The following is a 25,587-nucleotide window of genomic DNA, read 5'->3' as shown; positions in this document are numbered from 1 at the left end:
GCTTTGCGGCGAACACTGGTTACTCTGCCAAAGGCAAAATAAATCTGTTTTTCTTTCTCAAATTTCTCGTACAAAATAGATGCAATAAAGGCTAAGAAAAGTCAAACCATACACAAACACTCTGTTATGCGACATACAAACAGAGTCGAACACCGGTGAACAAGGTTTATTTTGGATTTTGATATATGTGTTCAGAGAAATTGAGAACCTTACTGGGACTCTCACGATGGACCATAGGTTTTATTTTGATGAAAAGATTGTATGGTTTGTGACCTTATGTTGATGCAAATTGAGAGCCTTACTGGGGCTTGGCATGCCATAGATGCTCATGGCGGAGAGGAAGCTCTCTCAACTTCTGTTGTTATGCCTACCACCTAAGTTGCTCTGAAATGAAGACCATGACATGTTCTCCTTCCCTCGTTTGCTAATGGTTAATGTCCCCTTTAAGTCCAAAATGGCATGGCTATCAACCTTCAACCCCACCCCCACTTGACAGCTGCTCAGTATTTCTCTTGAACATACTACCTTCAATGTGTATTGTCAAGAGGAGTCACTCAAACATTAAGAGCGAATTTTGATCATCTGGTTGATGGTATGTTCAGGAGAAAAATTGAGGACGATCAAAAAATTCAGTTCGAGCATACCTTCAATCTGAAATGAAGAAGGCAGAAATATCAATCCAACCAACGGTACATTATGAGCAACAGAGCAAGCAAGCACATACATTTCCGCTTTGAGCTTTTGACATAGACAATACTTGATCCAGAAAGAAGAAGAATCTGATGAGAACAATATGAACTGCATTTGGAGGTGAAAGAATGGCAGTACACACAGTCATCTCAATTCTCAAATCAACAAAAACCAGGAGATAGTGACCACTAATAGGCCGACGCTTCGGGCAATGGACACAGATTTACACAACAGCTAGAAGGAACCTCAGAATATGCAGCCGCTATCAACACAAGACAAAGATAGCTCTTTGCTTGTGGAGAATACATACCATAGCTCCTTGTTAACATACCAGATAGCATCCTTCCAAGAAAACAGAAAACATACAAGGTAGCATCATCCATATTTTGGCAAACAATCACTCCAACCCATGCAACCAAGACAAGATAGTAGAAAGCAGCAATGAAGAACCTAGCTTACCCCAGGGCAGCCATCAGACCTTCGGATAGGCAGGCACACGCAACGCCCAGGTGTATCAGTGTGGTCTGTACATCGAGATTGCGTCGCCTCCTTTCCCATCCTCGTTCTTCTTCCCATTTTTCATTTTCTGGTACTCTGTATCCTGGCACTAGTCTCAGTCGGTGGTCATGGGCTCGGAGATGCAGCAGCGGAACCGTGCCTTACGGACATTGCTGACAACGTCCGTTTCAGCAGCCTCGAGCATGGTCACGACCTCGTTGAATGATGGGCGGACTTCAGGGTTTGCATCCCAGCAACGGGTCATGATATGGCTTAGAGCGGGCAGGCAATCTTGTGGGATCGCAGGACGAGCGTTCTTGTTCACCACAGCAAAAGCCGCCTGAACCGCTGTCATGTTTGTGAAGGGGAGCATGCCGGTCATGAGCTCCCACAGCACAATCCCAAAGCTATACACGTCGACCTTATGATCATAAGGCCTGTGCTGGATCATCTCCCTGTTAAGGCAAAAGACATCAGCATATCTGAGAGACATTTGCACACAAAAAAAACATCGGTAGTGGATGCAATTGACTTACGGTGCCATCCAGCGGTAGGTTCCTGTCTCTGGAGTCATTCCCTCGGTTTTTACCTCAATTCGAGCAACTCCAAAGTCTGCAATCTTGATGGATTTGTCTGCTGAAATTAGAAGATTATCTGACTTCAGATCCCTGTGAATAAATCCCAGGGCATGCACATATGCCATTCCTCTGGCAACATCAAGCGCTTGTTTCACTGCCAATCTCAGGGGCACAGACTTGGTCTGCCTTCGGGCAAGGAACTGCCTGACAGAGCCACCTTTTGCATATTCAGTAATGATACACCAAACAATCGACTTCCTGCATGCCCCGATGAACCTTACGATATTTGGGTGCCTCAACGTGGAAAGCATCATAACTTCTTGCACAAACTGCTGTTCCATCAACTGTGCTCTCTCTAGGTCATTCTCAGGCTTCTCCAGCAGCTTAATGGCAACATCTTCCCCATTGTATGTTCCCCGATACAGCTTCCCAAAGGCCCCCTGAGCAAAAGGAGCCCCCATGTCCAGCTTCCCCAGATCAATGGTCCACGCCTCATAGTTAGTGAGTATCTCCGTCGGATGAGTGGGGTCCATCAAAACCCGAGCCAACGCATCCTCCTTGAGAACAGAGGCAGCAGCCTTGTTGGGATAGATGACGCTGTTGCAAACCGAATAGTTCGGTGTGGGAACGTCACGGAGGCCCGGGTGGTTGAGCATGACGGTGCGGGACTCGTTGGAGGCCACGCTGCTGTTATCCACCGACATGGCGACCGAGCCGCCGACATAGTTCATCGAGTTCATGTTGTCCGTGCTGTCCACCGACATGTGGGAGCTCTCCCCGACCTTGTGGTAATACGGCATGTCGTAGAAGCCGTTGCTCTCGTTCTCCAGCTTCCCCCTGCCGCCACCGATGCCAGCGCCGCCCAGCATATTGTGGAACCTTGCCCCCTCAATCATCTTTCAAAGATGCAACACACACCGATGGCAGGGTTTCTGAAAATGATCTGTTCTCCAGCAATGAAATGGTCCCTGCATATATAACCAGGACAGAGTATATTACTGCCTATATCTAAATGTGCAACACATATAACCTAACCTACACAGGACAAGGTAAATCTGGCCCATTGCACGGCTGTGGAGTATGGATAGCAGGCCCCAAAATCCATCCAGCAGCAGCAGCAAATTTAACCTATGTTGACACAGACCAAATTGAGCTTCACCCACGCGACCGATGCAAGGCGTGGCACCGAAGCTTCCCTACCTACGCATTCACCCCTAAACCAACCAAAACTAACCCACAGAGGTTAAAAGCAGGGGGGCTCGCCCAAAAAATGGCAACTCGGCCCTCCCCCCTGCCGAGACCGCCAATCGCCTCCAAAATCAAGCAGGCGGGAGTGGCGACCGAGCCTCAAAAACTAGGCCAGCCTCTCTCGCCGGCCGGCCGACGGACGGATGAGCGGAGCGGCGGCGGCCGACGAGAAGGAAATAGTAAGCGCAACCCTAGCACAGCAGGCGGTGAAATTGGGCGGACTGGGCGCGGCGGACGTACCTCGGCCGGGAGCGGGGCGGCGGCCGGAGGAGGGGGAGGGGAGCGGCGGGGGCGGCCGGACGGCGGGGGGAATCCGGGGGCGGATTGGCGTGCTGTGCCTGCCTGCGAGGCGACGACTCGGAAGGGAAGGGAAGTCGGGAGTGGAGGGGAGAAAGAGAGAGAGAAGAACAGCTCACTGTGGGATGGATTCCCCGTCGGCCTCGCTCTCCCTTTTTCTTCTCTTTCTTTTTTTCACCGTCGTCTCGGTGCGAGCGAGGATAATGTGAGAGAGAGTTCGACGGCCCATCTCGGCCCGGCCTCCGCTCCTGGGCCGGGCAGCTGGCCCGTCGACGGCCCGCCTCTGCTGCAGTTTAATTTCGCAGTACAGTCCGTGGCTTCAATTTTTTTAACAGTCACCGGGGGAGAGCTCTCCATCTGGATCTGATCTCTTTTAAAGAAAAACATGTCAGTTTATAAGAGAATCGGGTTAATAACGTGAGCAAGTTGACCCCGTTTATGAGAAAAACCGGGACCAAAAACCGTACATGTAACAGGGGTAAAAATGAGAAAGAAAAAAAAAGGGTGTCCAGAAGAAGGCACAACCTAGCTAGAAAACACAAGGACCATCATGACAAGAGGCACAGGTAGATGCGACGTGCCGTCGAGGGATCACACTACCAAAATTTTACAAGTTACATGACAAACATCTTGAAACATGCAAGATAATTTACTAGCAACAGGCCATACCTTCCTTTTCTAATCAAGAATTTCATTGCCGTTGTCCCGGTAATCAGACCCTCCGTTCATTTCCTGTCGCCGCTGATGTTGCATAGAGCTTCCTTGCTGGTCTGCACCCGAATAATCGATGCCACCAGCGCCACCATGAATCTGATCTTCTCCACCAACGCCATCGTGACCCGGTCGCCGCCACCAGCGCCACCATGAATCCGATCTTCTCCACCGACGCCATCGTGACCCGGTCGTCGCCACCACGGGTCAAGTGTCACCGCCGCCGAAAAGAGGGTGGAATTTGGGTGTGATTTTACCTCTCCACGGAGGGGAACCACCGAATCGAACATCGCCGCCGACCAACATCGGCTCTGCTTACCAATTTGTCAGATCCAATTGAAATCAAGAGGGCCGTCAATTATAGTAGGTAATTGAATCTGTCTATGCTCTAGCCTTTCGGCTGAAATGGGGAATGAAAAGCATAAAACGCAACCTAGCCACAACCCGATGTTTATATAGGCGGGAATTAACCCAGACAGGTAAGTGAAGGTAACCACAATAACGACAACTGGATGGTAAACAGTAGAGATAAGATCTCATACATTGAGCAACATCCAAACAATACGGAGCGAGGGGGCGGCCTAATTCATGAAGCGGTATCTGAAGAAATAGACAGACTCTGGATATGAACGGAACTTCGTCAGTTACCTAACACCTCCGTTGTTCCTGGGCCGAGCAGCCGGGCCTGTGACACCATCGACAGCCCGGCCCGCGTAAATCTACACCACCCAATTAATCAAGGCATGCTTGTGCTCAAACAAAAAAAAAGCAAGGCCTGCTAATCCCGCATCGGTAGAGACCATCGTCCAGCAGTCCTGTCCCTGCCGAGGGAGCCGGATCCTCTAACATTACGGAGAGAAGTCAGGGCTTGACATCCCTTGAGGAAAACAACTTGATATTCATTAAATCAAGAACTTTCAAAGCATGAGCACACACAATTCCTACTGTCTCGAACTGCCCACAACTACATGAAGCCGTTTGTTGGTGATTGTCTCCAACAACTTTGTATTCTTCTTCAAATGTTGCATATTTCCCATCAACACGCCTTCCAATCTTAATCATGTATTCATTGTCTCCGGGTAGTATATGAGCACATGCTGCCATTGACATCCCATATTCGGTTTGTAGCTTCAAATGTAGCAGGAGTATAAAGACTACTGACTTGTTGCAACATTGGAGTGGGGATTTTGATTCTAGGTAGACTCTTCCTACACTCGTACTCTGGATTTATATTAGTGTCTCTTTTCACTTTCACGGCTCTTTCAAAATGATGAACAAGGCGGTTGATATCTAAATATGAATTGAGATGGTTCTTTAGGTCATTGTTCAACCTGTAGGAATCTGGGAGGGGATTGGGGGGCTCTTGTTGCATGCGTGCTTGCCTGCGAGGCGACGACTCAGAAGGGAGGAAGTTGGGAATGGAGGGGGAGAGAGAGAGAGGAAGAAGAAGAACTCACTGTGGGATGGATTCCCCGCCGGCCTCCCTCTCTCTTTTACTTTCCTTTTTCACCATCTCGGTGCGAGCAAAGATAATGTGAGATTTTAGCGGCCTAGCCCTCTGCTCCTGGGCCGGCAACTGGTCCGCCGACAACCCGCAAAAACAAAAAATCTACTGTAGTTTAATTAATTATGTTTTTCTAAAAAAAGTTTAATTAATTACTATTAGGGCAAATTTCTCCCTTAGTGGTTTTGGTCATTGATGACAATGTGTTTTGCGGACTAACCATGTGCATTGAGTTTTCAGAGATTATTAAATGGCACAAGATGGTTTGTTTCCCATCGGTGATTTGAAGGAAATATGCCCTAGAGGCAATAATAAAGTTGTTATTTATATTTCCTTATATCATGATAAATGTTTATTATTCATGCTAGAATTGTATTAACCGGAAACTTAGTACATGTGTGAATACATAGACAAACAGAGTGTCACTAGTATGCCACTACTTGACTAGCTCGTTGAATCAAAGATGGTTAAGTTTCCTAGCCATAGACATGAGTTGTCATTTGATTAACGGGATCACATCATTAGAGAATGATATGATTGACTTGACCCATTCCGTAAGCTTAGCACTTGATCGTTTAGTATATTGCTATTGCTTTCTTCATGACTTATACATGTTCCTATGACTATGAGATTATGCAACTCCCGAATACCGGAGGAACACTTCGTGTGCTACCAAACGTCACAACGTAACTGGATGATTATAAAGGTGCCCTACAGGTGTCTCCGATGGTACTTTTTGAGTTGGCATAGATCAAGATTAGGATTTGTCACTCCGATTGTCCGAGAGGTATCTCTGGGCCCTCTCGGTAATGCACATCACTATAAGCCTTGCAAGCAATGTGACTAATGAGTTAGTTGCGGGATGATGCATTACGGAACGAGTAAAGAGACTTGCCGGTAACGAGATTGAACTAGGTATTGAGATACCGACGATCGAATCTCAGGCAAGTAACATACCGATGACAAAGGGAACAACGTATGTTGTTATGCGGTTTGACTGATAAAGATCTTCGTAGAATATGTGGGAGCCAATATGAACATCCAGGTTCCGCTATTGGTTATTGACCGGAGACGTGTCCCGGTCATGTCTACATAGTTCTCGAACCCGTAGGGTCCGCACGCTTAACATTCGGTGACGATCGGTATTATGAGTTTATGTGTTTTGATGTACTGAAGATAGTTCGGAGTCCCGAATGTGATCACGGACATGACGAGGAGTCTCGAAATGGTCGAGACATAATGATTGATATATTGGACGACTATATTCGGACACCGGAAGTGTTCCAGGTGATTTCGGAGAAAACCGGAGTGCCGGAGGGTTACCGAAACCCCCCCGGGAGAACTAATGGGCCACATGGGCCTTAGTGGAGAGAGAGAGAGGGCCGGCCAGGGCAGGCCGCGTGCCCCCTCCCCCTCTGGTCCGAATTGGACTAGGGAAGGGGGGCGGCACCCCCCTTTCCTTCTCCCGCTCCTCCTTCCTTTCCCCCTCCTAGTAGGAGTAGGAAAGGGGAGTCCTACTCCTACTAGGAGGAGGACTCCTCCTCTCCTGGCACGCCCCAAGGGCCGGCCGTCCTCCCCCTTGCTCCTTTATATACGGGGGCAGGAGGGCACCCTAGAACACACAAGTTGATTGTTTCCGGCCGTGTGCGGTGCCCCTCCACCATAATCCGCCTCGGTCATATCGTCGTAGTGCTTAGGCGAAGCCCTGCGCCGGTAGCTTCATCATCACCGTAATCACGCCGTCGTGCTGACGAAGCTCTCCCTCGACATTCTGCTGGATCGTGAGTTCGTGGGACGTCACCGAGCCGAACGTGTGGAGATCGCGGAGGTGCCGTACTTTTGGTACTAGGATCGGTCAATCATGAAGACGTACGACTACATCAACCGCGTTGTCATAATGCTTCCGCTTTCGGTCTACGAGGGTACGTGGACAACACTCTCCCCTCTTGTTACTATGCATCACCATGATCTTGCGTGTGCGTAGGATTTTTTTGAAATTACTATGTTCCCCAACAGTGGTATCAGAGCCAGGTTTATGCGTAGATGTCATATGCACAAGTAGAACACAAGTGATTTGTGGTCAATAATAGTCATACTGCTTACCAGCATGTCATACTTTGATTCGGCGGTATTGTTGGATGAAGCGGCCCGGGCCGACATTACGCGTACGCTTACACAAGACTGGTTCTACCGACGAGCTTCACACACAGGTGGCTGGCGGGTGTCAGTTTCTCCAACTTTAGTTGAATCGAGTGTGGCTACGCCCGGTCCTTGTTGAAGGTTAAAACAACACATACTTGACGAAAAATCGTTGTGGTTTTGATGCGTAGGTAAGAATGGTTCTTGCTCAACCCATAGCAGCCACGTAAAACTTGCAACAATAAAGTAGAGGACGTCTATCTTGTTTTTGCAGGGCATGTTGTGATGTGATATGGTCAAGACATGATGCTAAATTTTATTGTATGAGATGATCATGTTTTGTAATGGAGTTATCGGCAACTGGCAGGAGCCATATGGTTGTCGCTTTATTGTATGAAATGCAATCGCCATGTAATTGGTTTACTTTATCACTAAGCGGTAGCAATAGTCGTAGAAGCAATAGTTGGCGAGACGACAACGATGCTACGATGGAGATCAAGGTGTCGCGCCGATGACGATGGTGATCATGACGGTGCTTTGGAGATGGAGATCAAAGGCACAAGATGATGATGGCCATATCATATCACTTATATTGATTGCATGTGATGCTTATCCTTTATGCATCTTATTTTGCTTAGTTCGGCGGTAGCATTATAAGATGACCTCTCACTAAATTTCAAAGTACAAGTGTTCTCCCTGAGTATGCCCCGTTGCGAAAGTTCGTCGTGCCGAGACACTACGTGATGATCGGGTGTGATAAGCTCTACGTTCACATACAACGGGTGCAAGCCAGTTTTGCACACATAGAATACTCGGGTTAAACTTGACGAGCCTAGCATATGCAGATATGGCCTCGGAACACTGACACCGAAAGGTCGAGCGTGAATCATATAGTAGATATGACCAACATAGTGATGTTCACCATTGAAAACTACATCTCACGTGATGATCGGACATGGTTTAGTTGATATGGATCACGTGATCACTTAGATGATTAGAGGGATGTCTATCTAAGTGGGAGTTCTTTAGTAATATGATTAATTGAACTTTAATTTATCATGAACTTAGTACCTGAGAGTATTTTGCATGTCTATGTTGTTGTAGATAGATGGCCCGTGCTATTGTTCCGTTGAATTTTAATGCGTTCCTAGAGAAAGCTAAGTTGAAATATGATGGTAGCAACTACACAGACTGGGTCCGTAACTTGAGGAGTATCCTCATTGCTGCACAGAAGAATTATGTCCTGGAAGCACCGCTAGGCGCCAAACCCGTTGGAGGAGGAACGCCTGGTGTTATGAACGTCTGGCAGAGCAAAGCTGATGACTACTCGATAGTTCAGTGTGCCATGCTTTACGGCTTAGAACCGGGACTTCAACGATGTTTTGAACGTCATGGAGCATATGAGATGTTCCAGGAGTTGAAGTTAATATTTCAAGCAAATGCCCGGATTGAGAGGTATGAAGTCTCCAATAAGTTCTATAGCTGCAAGATGGAGGAGAACAGTTCGGTCAGTGAACATATACTCGAAATGTCTGGGTATAATAATAACTTGATTCAACTAGGAGTTAATCTTCCTGATGATAGTGTCATTGACAGAATTCTTCAATCACTGCCACCAAGCTACAAGAGCTTCGTGATGTACTATAATATGCAAGGGATGGATAAGACAATTCCCGAGCTCTTCGCAATGCTAAAGGCTGAGGAGGTAGAAATCAAGAAGGAGCATCAAGTGTTGATGGTCAACAAGACCACCAGTTTCAAGAAAAAGGGTAAAGGTAAGAAGGGGAACTTCAAGAAGAATGGCAAGCAAGTTGTTGCTCAAGTGAAGAAGCCCAAGTCTGGACCTAAGCCTGAGACTGAGTGCTTCTACTACAAAGGGACTGGTCACTGGAAGCGGAACTGCCCCAAGTATTTGGCGGATAAGAAGGATGGCAAGGTATTGGGGATATAACTACTGAGTATAAACCGCCCAGGAGGGGCCGGGTTATACCCGTAATGAGTTATCCATATTGAAGCCCATGAAGACAAGGAGTATGGCACTTTACTGTAGAGATCTAAAGGCCCAGGGCCCAAAGGCAGATTAGGGCCCGTAGACATAAACTGCCATATGATGTGTAACTTGTGTTGTAAGGTAGGAAAGAGTAGAAACCGAGCCAGACACGTGTATGAGCCGTCCGGGATTCTGTAAACCGCCGGGCGTCAACCTGTGTATATATAGGGACGACCCGGCGGCGGTTCAAGGACAACAAACAACAGATCGAGAGCCACGCAAAGCGGATTCGCTCCCTGGTCATCGAAACCCCATCAGTTCCACCACAACTGGATTAGGCTTTTACCTTCACCGCAAGGGGCCGAACCAGTATAAACTCCTTGCGTCCTTTGTCCCGCTTTAACCCCTTTAAGCTAACTATGTTGCGATGGCTCCACAACTAAGTCCTCACACTAGGACATCTGCCGTGACAAAACCACGACATTTGGCGCCCACCGTGGGGCCATCGCACGATGGTTTCGAGATCTTAGAGGGCAGCTTCGAAGGGCTCAAGGGATACGCTGTGGGCCGGATGACCAAGAGTCGTCGCGGCAAGCTCTACATCGACGACGCAGGCTGGGGCCCCAAGGCCGGCTCAAGTGAGTACGGGTACCGGGTCCCCTTCGGCGGCATTCACGTCTTCATTGGCAAGATCGGCGAACCGGGCCCTGAGCCGGACATCTGCACCGAAATCGTCGAAACGGCTCAGCGTGCAAGACCCGCCCGGGTTCAGCCTACCATGAAGCGTGCCTTCATGGGAGTTATCCACAGAGTGGAGTCTGAGGTTAGATCGGCATCTGGTGGTGAAACCGTCGTTTACTCTGATGACGAGTCATCTACCGGAGAGACCGAGTCATTGTATCAGCTGCAAGACGGCCGGCTTGGGGGCTGTTCCGATGGCGACAGTATTCCGGACCCCTTCAATCCGCCGAGCCGGGTTGCGATCTTCATGGTCGGTACGCAGCCAGTGCAGCACTCTTCGACCGCCGCGGCAATGATCTCCGGGTCAGCAGTGGCGACAGCAGCCAGGGCAGGAGGCCCTGTGCGACTGCCGGCTCAGGTTTTGTCCGACTTATTTAACGCTTTGGCGATGCTGCTGGTGGCAGAAGTTAATCCTGCGAATCAGTATGAGCATAACGCGGAAGTTGTGAAAGTAAAGGATCAGATAACTCAAGCCAAGGTAGACCTGGCAGCTGAGGACACCAAGATGGTTGTAGAGCGGTCTGAGTTGGAGGCACAGGCTTACCGGCTTATGTTGGATCAGAACGCGTCAATAGATGTCATGAGGAGAAGGTACCGGTCTCACCTGCCTCCGGTTTATGAGGCAAGGAATCTCTTTAACACGCCAGGAGCAGGAACCAGTAATCAGCCAGTGGTAAACCGGGTGGAGGCACCTGGAACGGGGGCGCCGGTTCAGCCGCGCACGACGGATCCGCCTCGTCCGAACAATGTCCTGTCAGAGCACATATCAACGCCTCCGGGTCATTACTCTTATCCTTTGGATAACATAGTCGCCGCCGCTTCACGCTTGGCGGCTCTCCCAATTGAAGGCAAGTCCCTAGTGGCGGTTGAGACGCGACGGGCTAGAGATCTCCTTCAGACGGCTTTGACTCGGCAGCAGGCTTATTCGTTCAGCCGCGAGAGGATTCATTCCACCCCTCGCCCAAGCCGGAGTTACAGTAGGCATATCGATGAACTGGCTGTGTCAAGCAGTGCGCGGAACCATAACCCCCCTCGAGGGCATAACCTGGCGGGCGGTGGTGCTAATGCTCAGGACGTGGTGGATCATGGTAGAGCACGTCGAGAAGCCGAGTTAGCGGCGCAGTACGTGATAACCCAAGTATAGGGGATCGCAACAGTTTTCGTGGGTAGAGTATTCAACCCAAATTTATTGATTCGACACAAGGGGAGCCAAAGAATATTCTCAAGTATTAGCAGTTGAGTTGTCAATTCAACCACACCTGGATAACTTAATATCTGCAGCAAAGTGTTTAGTAGCAAAGTAATATGATAGTAGTGGTAACGGTAACAAAAGTAACGGTAGCAAAAATAATATTTTTGGTGTTTTGTAGTGATTGTAACAATAGCAATGGAAAAGTAAATAAGCGAAGAACAATATGTGAAAAGCTCGTAGGCATTGGATCGGTGATGGAAAATTATGCCGGATGCGGTTCATCATGTAACAGTCATAACATAGGGTGACACAGAACTAGCTCCAATTCATCAATGTAATGTAGGCATGTATTCCGAATATAGTCATACGTGCTTATGGAAAAGAACTTGCATGAAATCTTTTGTCCTACCCTCCCGTGGCAGCGGGGTCCTAATGGAAACTAAGGGATATTAAGGCCTCCTTTTAATAGAGTACCGGAACAAAGCATTAGCACATAGTGAATACATGAACTCCTCAAACTATGGTCATCACCGGGAGTGGTCCCGATTATTGTCACTTTGGGGTTGCCGGATCATAACACATAGTAGGTGACTATAGACTTGCAAGATAGGATCATGAACTCACATATATTCATGAAAACATAATAGGTTCAGATCTGAAATCATGGCACTCGGGCCCTAGTGACAAGCATTAAGCATAGCAAAGTCATAACAACATCAATCTCAGAACATAGTGGATACTAGGGATCAAACCCTAACAAAACTAACTCGATTACATGATAGATCTCATCCAACCCATCACCGTCCAGCAAGCCTACGATGGAATTACTCACGCACGGCGGTGAGCATCATGAAATTGGTGATGGAGGATGGTTGATGATGACGATGGCGACGAATCCCCCTCTCCGGAGCCCCGAACGGACTCCAGATCAGCCATCCCGAGAGGTTTTAGGGCTTGGCGGCGGCTCCGTATCATAAAACGTGATGAATCCTTCTCTCTGATTTTTTTTCTCCCCGAAAGTGAATATATGGAGTTGGAGTTGAGGTCGGTGGAGCATCAGGGGCCCACGAGGTAGGGGGGCGCGCCCTAGGGGGGCAGGCGTGCCCCCACCCTCGTGGACAGGGTGTGGGCCGCCTGACGTGGATTTTTCTTCCAGTATTTTTCTTATTTTCCAAATAGATGTTCCGTGGAGTTTCAGGTCATTCCGAGAACTTTTGTTTCTGCACATAAATAACACCATGGAAAGTCTGCTGAAAATAGCGTTAGTCCGGGTTAGTTCCATTCAAATCATGCAAGTTAGAGTCCAAAACAAGGGCAACAATGTTTGGAAAAGTAGATACAACGGAGACGTATCAACTCCCCCAAGCTTAAACCTTTGCTTGTCCTCAAGCAATTCAGTTGATAAACTGAAAGTGATAAAGAAAAACTTTTACAAACTCTGTTTGCTCTTGTTGTTGTAAATATGTAAAGCCAACATTCAAGTTTCAACAAAGATTATGACTAACCACATCCACAATAACTCTTAGGTCTCATGTTTACTCATATAAATGGCATAATCAACTAGCGAGCCATAATAATAAATCTCGGATGACAACACTTTCTCAAAACAATCATGATATGGTATAATAAGATGGTATCTTGCTAGCCCTTTCTGAGACCGCAAAACATAAATGCAGAGCACCTTTAAAGATCAAGGACTGAGTAAACATTGTAATTCATGGTAAAAGAGATCCAATCATAGTCATCCCCAATATAAATTAATAGTAATGGATGCAAATGACAGCTGCGCTCTCCAGCTAGTGCTTTTTAATAAGAGGGTGATGACTCAACATAAAAGTAAATAGATAGGCCCTCCGCAGAGGGAAGCAGGGATTTGTAGAGGTGCCAGAGCTCGGTTTTGAAATAGAGATAAATACTATTTTGAGCGGCATACTTTCATTGTGAACATAACAACCAAGAGATGGCGATATCTTCCATGCTACACACATTATAGGCGGTTCCCAAACAGAATGGTAAAGTTTATACTCCCCCTCCACCAACAAGCATCAATCCATGGCTTGCTCGAAACAACGAGTGCCTCCAACAAGCAACAGTCCCAGGGGGAGTTTTGTTTGCAATTATTTTGATTTAGTTTGCATAAAGCATGGGACTGGGCATCCCGGTGACCAGCCATTTTCTCGTGAGTGAGGAGCGGAGTCCACTCCTCTTGAGAATAACCCGCCTAACATGGAAGATAAGGGCAGCCCTAGTTGATACATGAGCTATTCGAGCATACAAAATAGAATGTTTATTTGAAGGTTTAGAGTTTGGCACATACAAATTTACTTGGAACGGCAGGTAGATACCGCATATAGGAAGGTATAGTGGACTCATATGGAATAACTTTGGGGTTTAAGGGATTGGATGCACAAGCAGTATTCCCGCTTAGTACAAGTGAAGGCTAGCAAAAGACTGGGAAGCGACCAACTAGAGAGCAACAACAGTCATGAACATGCATTAAAATTAATGAACATTGAGTACAAGCATGAGTAGGATATAATCCACCATGAACATAAATATCGTGAAGGCTATGTTGATGTGTTTCAACTACATGTGTGAACATGTGCTAAGTCAAGTCACTTAAATCATTCAAAGGAGGATACCACCCCACTATACCACATCACAACCATTTTAATAGCATGTTGGCACGCAAGGTAAACCATTATAAACTCATAGCTAATCAAGCATAGCACGAGCAACTATGATCTCTAATTGTCATTGCAAACATGTTTATTCATAATAGGCTGAATCAGGAATGATGAACTAATCATATTTACAAAAACAAGAGAGGTCGAGTTCATACCAGCTTTTCTCATCTCAGTCAGTCCATCATATATCGTCATAACTGCCTTTCACTTGCACGACCGAACGATGTGAATAATAATAAGAGTGCGCGTGCATTGGACTAAGCTGGAATCTGCGAGCATTCAATAAACAGGAGAAGACAAAGCAATATGGGCTCTTGGTTAAATCGACAATAATGCATATAAGAGCCACTTCAACAATTTAATTATGGTCTTCTCCTATCGACCCCCAAAGAAAAGAAAAGAAATAAAACTATTTACACGGGAAAGCTCCCAACAAGCAAAAGAAGAACTGGAAATATTTTTGGGTTTTTCTTTTTAATTATTACTACTACAGCAAGAAAAGTAAACTAACTAAAAGCTACACTAATATTTTTTTGTTTTTCTTAAAGTTTATCAAACACACAAGAAGAAAGCAAGGAAAAGAAAATAAACTAGCATGGATATTACAGTGAAAGAGTATGAGCACCGACATCTAGCAATGAGTGTGTGTGAACATAAATGTAATGTCGGTGGGAAATACGTACTCCCCCAAGCTGAGGCTTTTGGCCTAAGTTGGTTTATTGCCACGGATGGCCTGGCGGATATCCATAGTTGTAGCCAGGGTCGTACTGAGATGAAGAAGACTCTGATTGCCACTGGCTGGCAGTCATCTCCGGATCCCAAAAGTAATCAGACTGTCGTGGAGGCTCAAATTGTGGTTCCGGCTCAGGGGCTGGTGTAGGGTTCCGGTAGGCGTGAATGGCCGCCCACGGAACGAGATACAGACCTGTAGATAAATTAAACAAGGAGGGAGCAGGCAAGGTAATAGTCTCAGGGTGATGTTTATCAAAGAACAATTTGTATTTAAGCTCCCCTTCCCTATTCTTAACAATAAAGTCATGCGCTACCATACTCTTATAATCCAAATAAGCATTGGGCAGCAATTTTTCTTCTTTTTCATAGTGCCTAATAAGTATGTTATAATGTGCAGCAAGGCATGAAGCATAAATACCTCCAAAGATGGGGCCCTTTGTACGGTTCAAACTTAACCGTTTAGCAATAATTCCGCCCATACTAACAGTGTTATCGCGGAATAAACCATGGAACAAGATGATAATATCAGGAACACTAAGGTTTCCACAGTTTCCGCTACCAATTAAGCAACGACTAGCAAATATGGCAAAGTAGCGTAAAACAGGAAAATGTATGCTAGTGATTCTTGCATCAGAAACCTTCCTAGTTTCCCCTACAGTAATAGTGTCAATAAACCCATCCACATCTTTACGATGTGGTTCATCTAAGGTACCCTCGAAGGGTATTTTGCAAACCTTGCAAAATTCATCTAGTGGCATCTTCTTAACAACATCATATAAATGAAACTCTACTGAAGGAGGTGTTTCCTTAGGGTAATAGTAGAAGTTTTGCACAAAAGTATTGGTGAGTAAGAGATACTGATGACGTTGGTCGCGGAGGAAGTCGGTGAGGCCAGCATTCTTAGCCAATGAATAGAGATCATCATAAATCCCAGCTTCTCTCAAGAAATCATTGGAAGGCCATTCACAGGGCCGAACCTCCGCGGTGCGAGGCAAATTATATTTGGGCCTCTGTGCTTCTTCACTTTGCTTTTCCTTCGAGCTTTGGCTCGATGAGCCCCTCAAAAATCTCTTCATTATTTTCTGAAAATTTCTGAAATTTTTAGTAACTTCAAATAAAAGTGAACCAAGCTCAACAAAATTGATAGCAACTACTCCTACAAGTGCCTAGAGACTATATCATGCATTAGAACTACTTGGAACCATATAAATTTGACATGCAAGCTCAAGAACATGGTCACCTAGGCAGCACAAATTTGCAATGAATAAAGCACTAGAATAAAAACTAATTGGACCAATGGAGGATTCACGTACCAAGGAACAATCCCCCTAAGCAGTTTTGTGAGAGGTGCTTTGAGCAAGGAGATCGAAAATCGCAGCAAAATGAGCTAGAACTCATGCTTGAGCTAGATATTGGTGTTTGTGGGAGGAAGAAGGAGTGTGTGGGTGCAGGAATAAGTGGAGGGGGGTCACCGTGGGCCCACGAGGCAGGGGGCGCGCCCAGGGGGGTAGGGCGCGCCCTCCACCCTCGTGGCCAGGTGCTTGCCCCTCCTGCTGTGTTCTCAGTGCCAGGTATTCTCAAATATTCCAGAAAAAATCATATTCCATTTTCAGGGCATTTGGAGAACTTTTATTTTCGGGGTATTTTTATATTGCACGGATAAATCAGAAAAACAGACAGAAAAAATACTATTTTTACTTTATTTCAACTAAATAACAGAAAGTAGAAAGAGGGTACAGAAGTTGTGCCTTCTAGTTTCATCCATCTCATGCTCATCAAAAGGAATCCACTAACAAGGTTGATCAGGTCTTGTTAACAAACTCATTCCGAATAACATGGAACTGGAGAAATTTCGAATAACACTATGTTACCTCAACGGGGATATGCACATCCCCAATAATAAGAATATCATATTTCTTCTTGACAGTAGGAAGAGGAAATTCAAAACCTCCAAGGATAATCGATGGAATTTTTCCAATAGAGTTGATACCGTGGACCTGAGGTTGTTTCCTCGGAAAGTGTACCGTATGCTCATTACCATTAACATGAAAAGTGACATTGCCTTTGTTGCAATCAATAACAGCCCCTGCAGTATTCAAAAAGGGTCTTCCAAGAATAATAGACATGCTATCGTCCTCGGGAATATCAAGAATAACAAAGTCCGTTAAAATAGTAACGTTTGCAACCACAACAGGCACATCCTCACAAATACCGACATGTATAGCAGTTGATTTATCAGCCATTTGCAAATATACTTCAGTAGGTGTCAACTTATTTAAATCAAGTATATGATATAAAGAGAGAGGCATAACACTAACACCGGCTCCAAGATCACATAAAGCAGTTTTAACATAGTTTCTTTTAATGGATCATGGTATAGTAGGTACTCCTGGATCTCCAAGTTTCTTTGGTATTCCACCCTTAAAAGTATAATTAGCAAGCATGGTGGAAATCTCAGCTTCTGGTATCTTTCTTTTATTAGTGACAATTTCTTTCATATACTTAGCATAAGGATTCATTTTGAGCATATCAGTTAATCGCATACGCAAAAAGACAGGTCTAATCATTTCAGCAAAGCGATCAAAATCCTCATCATCCTTTTTCTTGGATGGTTTGGGAGGAAAAGGCATGGGTTTCTGAACCCAAGGTTCTCTTTCTTTACCATGTTTCCTAGCAACAAAGTCTCTTTTATCATAACGTTGATTCTTTGATTGTGGGTTATCAAGATCAACAGCAGGTTCAACTTCTACATCATTATCATTACTAGGTTGAGCATCATCATGAACATCATCATTAACATTTTCATCAGGTTCATGTTCATTACCAGATTGTGTTTCAGCATCAGAAATAGAAATATCATTTGGATTCTCAGGTTGTTCAGCAATAGGTTCACTAGAAGCATGCAAAGTCCTATCATTTTTCTTTTTCTTCTTTTTAGAAGGACTAGGTGCATCAATATTATTTCTCCGAGAATCTTGCTCAATTCTCTTAGGGTGGCCTTCAGGATACAAAGGTTCCTCAATCATTTTACCGGTTCTAGTAGCCACTCTAACAGCATAATCATTATTCTTACTATTCATTTCATTGAGCAAATCATTCTGAGCCTTAAGTACTTGTTCTACTTGAGTGGTAACCATAGAAGCATGTTTAGTAATGAGTTTAAGTTCACCTTTAACTCTAGACATATAATCACCCAAGTGTTCAATCATATAAGCATTTTGTTTTAATTGTCTACCAAAATAAGCATTGAAATCTTCTTGCTTTACCATAAAGTTATCAAACTCATCCAAGCATTGGCTAGCAATTTTAGTAGGAGGGATTTCAGCTTTATCATATCTATAGAGAGAATTTACCTTTACTACCTGTGTCGGGTTATCAAGACCATGAGTTTCTTCAATAGGTAATGGATTAAGATCATATGTTTCTTCAACAGGCGGTAAATTAAGACCATGTATTTCTTCAATAGGAGGTAAATTCTTAACATCTTCAGCTTTTATACCTTTTTCTTTCATAGATTTCTTTGCCTCTTGCATATCTTCAAGACTGAGAAATAGAACACCTCTCTTCTTCGGAGTTGGTTTAGGAATAGGCTCAGGAATTGTCCAATTATTTTCATTTATCAACATATTATTCAATAGAATTTCAGCTTCATCCGGTGTCCTTTCCCTGAAAACAGAACAAGCACAACTATCCAGGTAATCTCTGGAAGCATCGGTTAGTCCATTATAAAAGATATCAAGTATTTCATTTTTCTTAAGAGGATGATCAGGCAAAGCATTAAGTAACTTGAGAAGCCTCCCCCAAGCTTGTGGGAGACTCTCTTCTTCAATTTGCACAAAATTGTATATATCCCTTAAAGCAGCTTGTTTCTTATGAGCAGGGAAATATTTAGCAGAGAAGTAATAAATCATATCCTGGGGACTACGCACACAACCAGGATCAAGAGAATTAAACCATATCTTAGCATCACCCTTTAATGAGAACGGGAATATTTTAAGGATATAAAGGTAGCGAGTTCTCTCATCATTAGTGAACAGGGTGGCTATATCATTTAATTTAGTAAGATGTGCCACAACAGTTTCAGATTCATAGCCATGAAAAGGGTCAGATTCAACCAAAGTAATTATATCAGGATCAATAGGGAATTCATAATCCTTATCAGTAACACAGATAGGTGAAGTAGCAAAAGCAGGGCCAGGTTTCATTCTAGCATTAAGAGATTGCTGCTTCCATTTAGCTAATAACCTCTTGAGCTCATATCTATCTTTGCAAGCTAAAATAGCTAAAGCAGCTTCTTTTTCAAAAACATAACCCTCAGGAATAACAGGCGATTATTCATCATCACTTTCATCAATATTACCAGTTTCAATAATTTCTTTCTCTCTATCCCTAGCAATTTGTTCATCAAGAAATTCACCAAGTGGCACAGTAGTATCAAGCATAGAAGTAGTTTCATCATAAGTATCATGCATAGCAGAAGTGGCATCATCAATAACATGCGACATATCAGAACGAATAGCAGAAGCAGGTTTTGGTGTCGCAAGCTTACTCAAAACAGAAGGTGAATCAAGTGCAGAGCTAGGCAGTTCCTTACCTCCCCTCGTAGATGAGGGATAAATTCTTGTCTTAGCGTCTTTCAAGTTGTTCATAGTGACCAGCAGATATAAATCCCAAGTGACTCAAAGAATAGAGCTATGCTCCCCGGCAACGGCGCCAGAAAATAGTCTTGATAAACCACAAGTATAGGGGATCGCAACAGTTTTCGAGGGTAGAGTATTCAACCCAAATTTATTGATTTGACACAAGGGGAACCAAAGAATATTCTCAAGTATTAGCAGTTGAGTTGTCAATTCAACCACACCTGGATAACTTAATATCTGCAGCAAAGTGTTTAGTAGCAAAGTAATATGATAGTGGTGGTAACGGTAACATAAGTAACGGTAGCAAAAGTAATATTTTTGGTGTTTTGTAGTGATTGTAATAGTAGCAACGGAAAAGTAAATAAGCGAAGAACAATATGTGAAAAGCTCGTAGGCATTGGATCGGTGATGGAAAATTATGCCGGATGCGGTTCATCATGTAACAGTCATAACATAGGGTGACACAAAACTAGCTCCAATTCATCAATGTAATGTAGGCATGTATTCCGAATATAGTCATACGTGCTTATGGAAAAGAACTTGCCTGACATCTTTTGTCCTACCCTCCTGTGGCAGCGGGGCCCTAATGGAAACTAAGGGATATTAAGGCCTCCTTTTAATAGAGTACCGGAACAAAGCATTAGCACATAGTGAATACATGAACTCCTCAAACTATGGTCATCACTGGGAGTGGTCCCGATTATTGTCACTTCGGGGTTGCCGGATCATAACACATAGTAGGTGACTATAGACTTGCAAGATAGGATCAAGAACTCACATATATTCATGAAAACATAATAGGTTCAGATCTGAAATCATGGCACTCGGGCCCTAGTGACAAGCATTAAGCATAGCAAAGCCATAGCAACATCAATCTCAGAACATAGTGGATACTAGGGATCAAACCCTAACAAAACTAACTCGATTACATGATAGATCTCATCCAACCCATCACCGTCCAGCAAGCCTACGATGGAATTACTCACGCACGGCGGTGAGCACCATGAAATTGGTGATGGAGGATGGTTGATGATGACGATGGCGACGAATCCCCCTCTCCGGAGCCCTGAACGGACTCCAGATCAGCCTCCCGAGAGGTTTTAGGGCTTGGCGGTGGCTCCGTATCGTAAAACGCGATGAATCCTTCTCTCTGATTTTTTCTCCCCAAAAGTGAATATATGGAGTTGGAGTTGAGGTCGGTGGAGCATCAGGGGGCCCACGAGGTAGGGGGGCACGCGCGCCCCCCACCCTCGTGGACAGGGTGTGGGCCCCTGACATGGATTTTTCTTCCAGTATTTTTCTTATTTTCCAAATAGATGTTTCTGGAGTTTAGGTTAATCCAAGAACTTTTGTTTCTGCACATAAATAACACCATGGAAAGTCTGCTGAAAACAGCGTCAGTCCGGGTTAGTTCCATTCAAATCATGCAAGTTAGAGTCCAAAACAAGGGCAAAAGTGTTTGGAAAAGTAGATACGACGGAGACGTATCAGTACGCGGCCCGTCATCTTACTCCGGTTCGTCCAACAACTTCAGTGGAACCAGGTGTTGCTTTCAGTTCTTTTGGGGTGCCGTGTCTCGCCCCGGCTCTACGCAATGTGCGGCTGCCCAAGGGTTTCAAGGGTCCTCGTAAAGTGCCCAATTACACTGCCGACTTACCCCCCGAGTCATGGGTCGAAATCTATGAGATGGCGATGGAGATGCTGGATGTGGATGAAGCGGCATGTGCTAAATACTTCACCATGATGTTGGAAGGAACAGCTCGCACTTGGCTGAAAAGTTTGCCAGCTAACTCCATTGGGTCATGGGCCGAGTTAAAGGCCCGGTTTATCTAGAATTTCAAGGACACGTGCAAGCAACCCATGTCAATTGTGGACTTAGCTGCCTGTGTCCAAGAAGAAGGTGAATCGACAACCCATTGGGTGCGCCGGGTTTCAAAAATCTTGCATTCATCGGACCGCATCAATGCCGATACAGCAGTCTTAACGTCGGAGGGCAATTGCCGGTTCACGCCTCTGAAGCTGAAGTTGGGACGGCTCAAGCGTCACTGCAATGACATGGGAACGCTTATGGCAGCTCTGGTTAAGTATGCCGACTCTGATAGTACCAGGGACCCCGAGTCTGACGATGAAAAGCCGGGAAAGGGAAAGAAGAGCGGCAGCACCAAAGGGCAGCATCATAACCCGGCGGGCCATGGAAACAAAGGTAAGCGTAAAGCGGATAATAGTTTAGATTTTGTGGCTAACACCAACACGCAGAATAATGGTCAGCGTCGTAAGGGTAAACTGCACCTGCAGAGTGGAGGATCAGGTGTCAATCTTGAGCGCCTGTTAAACCAGCCTTGCCCAGGGCACGGGACGCGAGAAAGGCCAGCTACGCACCTCTGGAAGGATTGCTTTATTATGCGGGAGTTCAAAAGCTCGGATCTTTTCCAATATGATCATGGACCGTCCGACAGTTTAGGACTCGGGTCTCATGGGCCGGGTTATGGTGGAGGCAGTTCTGGCTCAGGATTTCAAGGTAATCAAAGCGGACATGGCAATCAAGGCAGACAGGCAACCAGAGTGGTTATAATCATCAGGGGAGTCAGCAGCAGCAATAGTCAGGTTACCAGAGCAACCCGAAGCAATTAAATAGTGGGCAGTATCATGTCTTCACCACTAGCCTGTGCAAGCGCGATCAGAAGCTTCATAAAAGGGCAGTGAACTGCGTTGAACCGGCAGTGCGCCGTTACTTGCGCTGGTCTGAACAGCCCATTGTGTGGAGTCAAGAGGATCATCCGCCCCGGGTTGATAATCCGGGTCATCTAGCATTGGTGGTGGCACCTCAGGTTGGAGGGTATAAGTTCACCAAGGTGCTCATGGATGGAGGGAGCAGTATCAACATCCTTTATTATGAAACCTTCCGTCGCATGGGGTTGATAGATAAAAATCTTAAACCGTCAAACACCGTTTTCCATGGTGTGGTGCCTGGTAAATCGGTATATACAGTTGGTAAGATAGCTCTGGAGGTTGCTTTTGGAGATGATCATGATTCAAGATCAGAGACATTGACTTTTGAAGTGGTGAAAATCAAGAGCCCATATCATGCCTTGTTTGGACGGCCGGCTTATGCTAAGTTCATGGCAAGGCCCTGTTATGTTTATCTGCAGCTCAAGATGCCGGGTCATAAGGGGACCATCACGGTACATGGGAGCCGTAAGATCGCTTTGGAATGTGAAGAAGGTGATGCGGCCTATGCTGAGCGGTTTGTGCAACAGAGGAGCTGAAGTTCTACAAGGACAATGTTGATCTGGCGGATATGACTTCTTTGAAAAAGCCAACTACAGAGCATGATCCGGCCTTGAATTTTAAATCGGCTGATGAGACTAAGCTGGTTAATTTTATTCCCGGCGATTCATCCAAGCAGTTTAGCATCAGCGCTAACCTGGATCTGAAATAGGAAAGCACTCTCATCGAGTTCATCCATGAGAACCGGGACATCTTTGCATGGAAACCTTCTGACATGCCAGGTGTACCGAGGGAACTCGCTGAGCACACTCTTAATATCGATCCCAAGTTTAAACCGGTCAAGCAGTTTCTCCACCGCTTCAATGAAGAAAGACGCAAGGCCATTGGTGAGGAGGTAGCCCGGCTCTTGGCAGCAGGGTTTATTGTGGAGGTTTTTCACCCTGAGTGGTTAGCTAACCCGGTGCTAGTACTTAAGAAGAACGGCACTTGGCGTATGTGTGTGGATTACACAGATTTGAACAAGGCTTGTCCAGCTGATCCCTTTGCTCTCCCTTGTATTGATCAAATTATTGATGCTATGGCGGGTTGTGAGCGTCTGAGCTTTCTGGATGCTTATTCTGGTTATCATCAGATCAAAATGGCAGTTAAGGACCAGGAGAAGACAACTTTTATAACTCCCTTTGGAGCCTTCTGCTATGTAGCTATGCCTTTTGGGCTCAAGAGTGCCCAGGCAACTTATCAGCGATGTGTGCAGAATTGTCTTCATAATCAGATTGGGCGCAATGTTCATGCTTATGTGGATGATATTGTGGTGAAGTCCATGAAGGAAATATGCCCTAGAGGCAATAATAAAGTTATTATTTATTTCCTTATACCATGAAAATGTTTATTATTCATGCTAGAATTGTATTAACCGGAAACTTGATACATGTGTGAATACATAGACAAATAGAGTGTCACTAGTATGCCTCTACTTGACTAGCTCGTTGATCAAAGATGGTTATGTTTCCTAGCCATAGACATGAGTTGTCATTTGATTAACGGGATCACATCATTAGGAGAATGATGTGATTGACTTGACCCATTCCGTTAGCTTAGCACTCGATCGTTTAGTATGTTGCTATTGCTTTCTTCATGACTTATACATGTTCCTATGACTATGAGATTATGCAACTCCCGTTTACCGGAGGAACACTTTGTGTGCTACCAAACGTCACAACGTAACTGGGTGATTATAAAGGTGCTCTATAGGTGTCTCCGAAGGTACTTGTTAGGTTGGCGTATTTCGAGATTAGGATTTGTCACTCCGATTGTCGGAGAGGTATCTCTGGGCCCTCTCGGTAATGCACATCACTTAAGCCTTGCAAGCATTGCAACTAATGAGTTTGTTGCGAGATGATGTATTACGGAACGAGTAAAGAGACTTGCCGGTAACGAGATTGAACTAAGTATTAAGATACCGACGATCGAATCTCGGGCAAGTAACATACCGATCGAATCTCGAAAGAAGTGAGTGGGAGGAAAGTAGAACTTGATGAGGTAACTGTACCTTCTCCCAAATTGGAAAGTAGTTCATCACTGAAATCAGTTCCAGTGATGCTTACACCAATTAGTGAGGAAGTTAATGATGATGATCATGAAGCTTCAGAACAAGTTACTACCGAACCTTGTAGGTCAACCAGAGTGAGATCCGCACCAGAGTGGTACGGTAATCCTGTTCTGGAGGTCATGTTACTTCACCATAACGAACCTACGAACTATGAAGAAGCGATGGTGAGCCCAGATTCCGCAAAATGGCTTGAGGCCATGAAATCTGAGATGAGATCCATGTATGAGAACAAAGTATGGACTTTGATTGACTTGCCCAATGATCGGTGAGCCATTGAGATTAAATGGATCTTCAAGAGGAAGACGGACGCTGATAGTAGTGTTACTATCTACAAAGCTAGAATTGTCGCAAAAGGTTTTCGACAAGTTTAAGGGTTTGACTACGATGAGAGTTTCTCACTCGTATCTATGCTTAAGTCTGTCCGAATCATGTTAGCAATTGCCGCATTTTATGAAATCTCGCAAATGGATAAACAAAACTGCATTCCTTAATGGATTTATTAAAGAAGAGTTGTATATGATGCAACCAGAAGGTTTTGTCAATCCTAAAGGTGCTAACAAAATATGCAAGCTCCAGCGATCCATCTATGGACTGGTGCAAGTATCTCGGAGTTGGAATATACGCTTTGATAAGTTGATCAAAGGATATAGTTTTATACAGACTTGCGGTGAAGCCTGTATTTACAAGAAAGTGAGTGGGAGCACTACAACATTTCTGATAAGTATATGTGAATGACATATTGTTGATTGGAAATAATGTAGAATTATTCTGCAAAGCATAAAGGAGTGTTTGAAAGGAGTTTTTCAAAGAAAGACCTCGGTGAAGCTGCTTACATATTGAGCATCAAGATCTATAGAGATAGATCAAGACGCTTGATAAGTTTTTTCAGTGAGTACATACCTTAACAAGATTTTGAAGTGGTTCAAAATGGAACAGTCAAAGAAAGAGTTTCTTGCCTGTGTTACAAGGTGTGAAATTGAGTAAGACTCAAAGCCCGACCACGACAGAAGATAGAAAAAGAATGAAAGTCATTCCCTATGCCTCGGCCATAGGTTCTATAAAGTATGCCATGCTGTGTACCAGATCTATTGTATACCCTACAC

General features: G+C 45.0%; 1 protein-coding gene across 1 annotated transcript; it reads right to left on the bottom strand.

Annotated features, from left to right (window-relative positions):
• Positions 1-780: 780 nt before the first annotated feature.
• LOC100136974 (serine/threonine-protein kinase STY13) lies at positions 781-3,454 on the bottom strand. Its single transcript, XM_044586215.1, has 3 exons — positions 3,255-3,454; positions 1,725-2,734; positions 781-1,643 (listed from the first exon to the last, which is right to left on the bottom strand). Exons 2-3 carry the CDS (start codon positions 2,660-2,662, stop codon positions 1,304-1,306), a joined length of 1,278 nt encoding a protein of 425 aa, XP_044442150.1. The 5' UTR covers positions 2,663-2,734; positions 3,255-3,454; the 3' UTR covers positions 781-1,303.
• Positions 3,455-25,587: the final 22,133 nt, after the last annotated feature.

Source organism: Triticum aestivum, chromosome 7D (genome assembly GCF_018294505.1).
Source record: "Triticum aestivum cultivar Chinese Spring chromosome 7D, IWGSC CS RefSeq v2.1, whole genome shotgun sequence".
In the NCBI taxonomy this organism is placed as follows: domain Eukaryota; kingdom Viridiplantae; phylum Streptophyta; class Magnoliopsida; order Poales; family Poaceae; genus Triticum; species Triticum aestivum.
The sequence above is the reverse complement of the archived record's forward strand: the minus strand, read 5'-3'. Positions and strand labels throughout refer to the sequence as shown.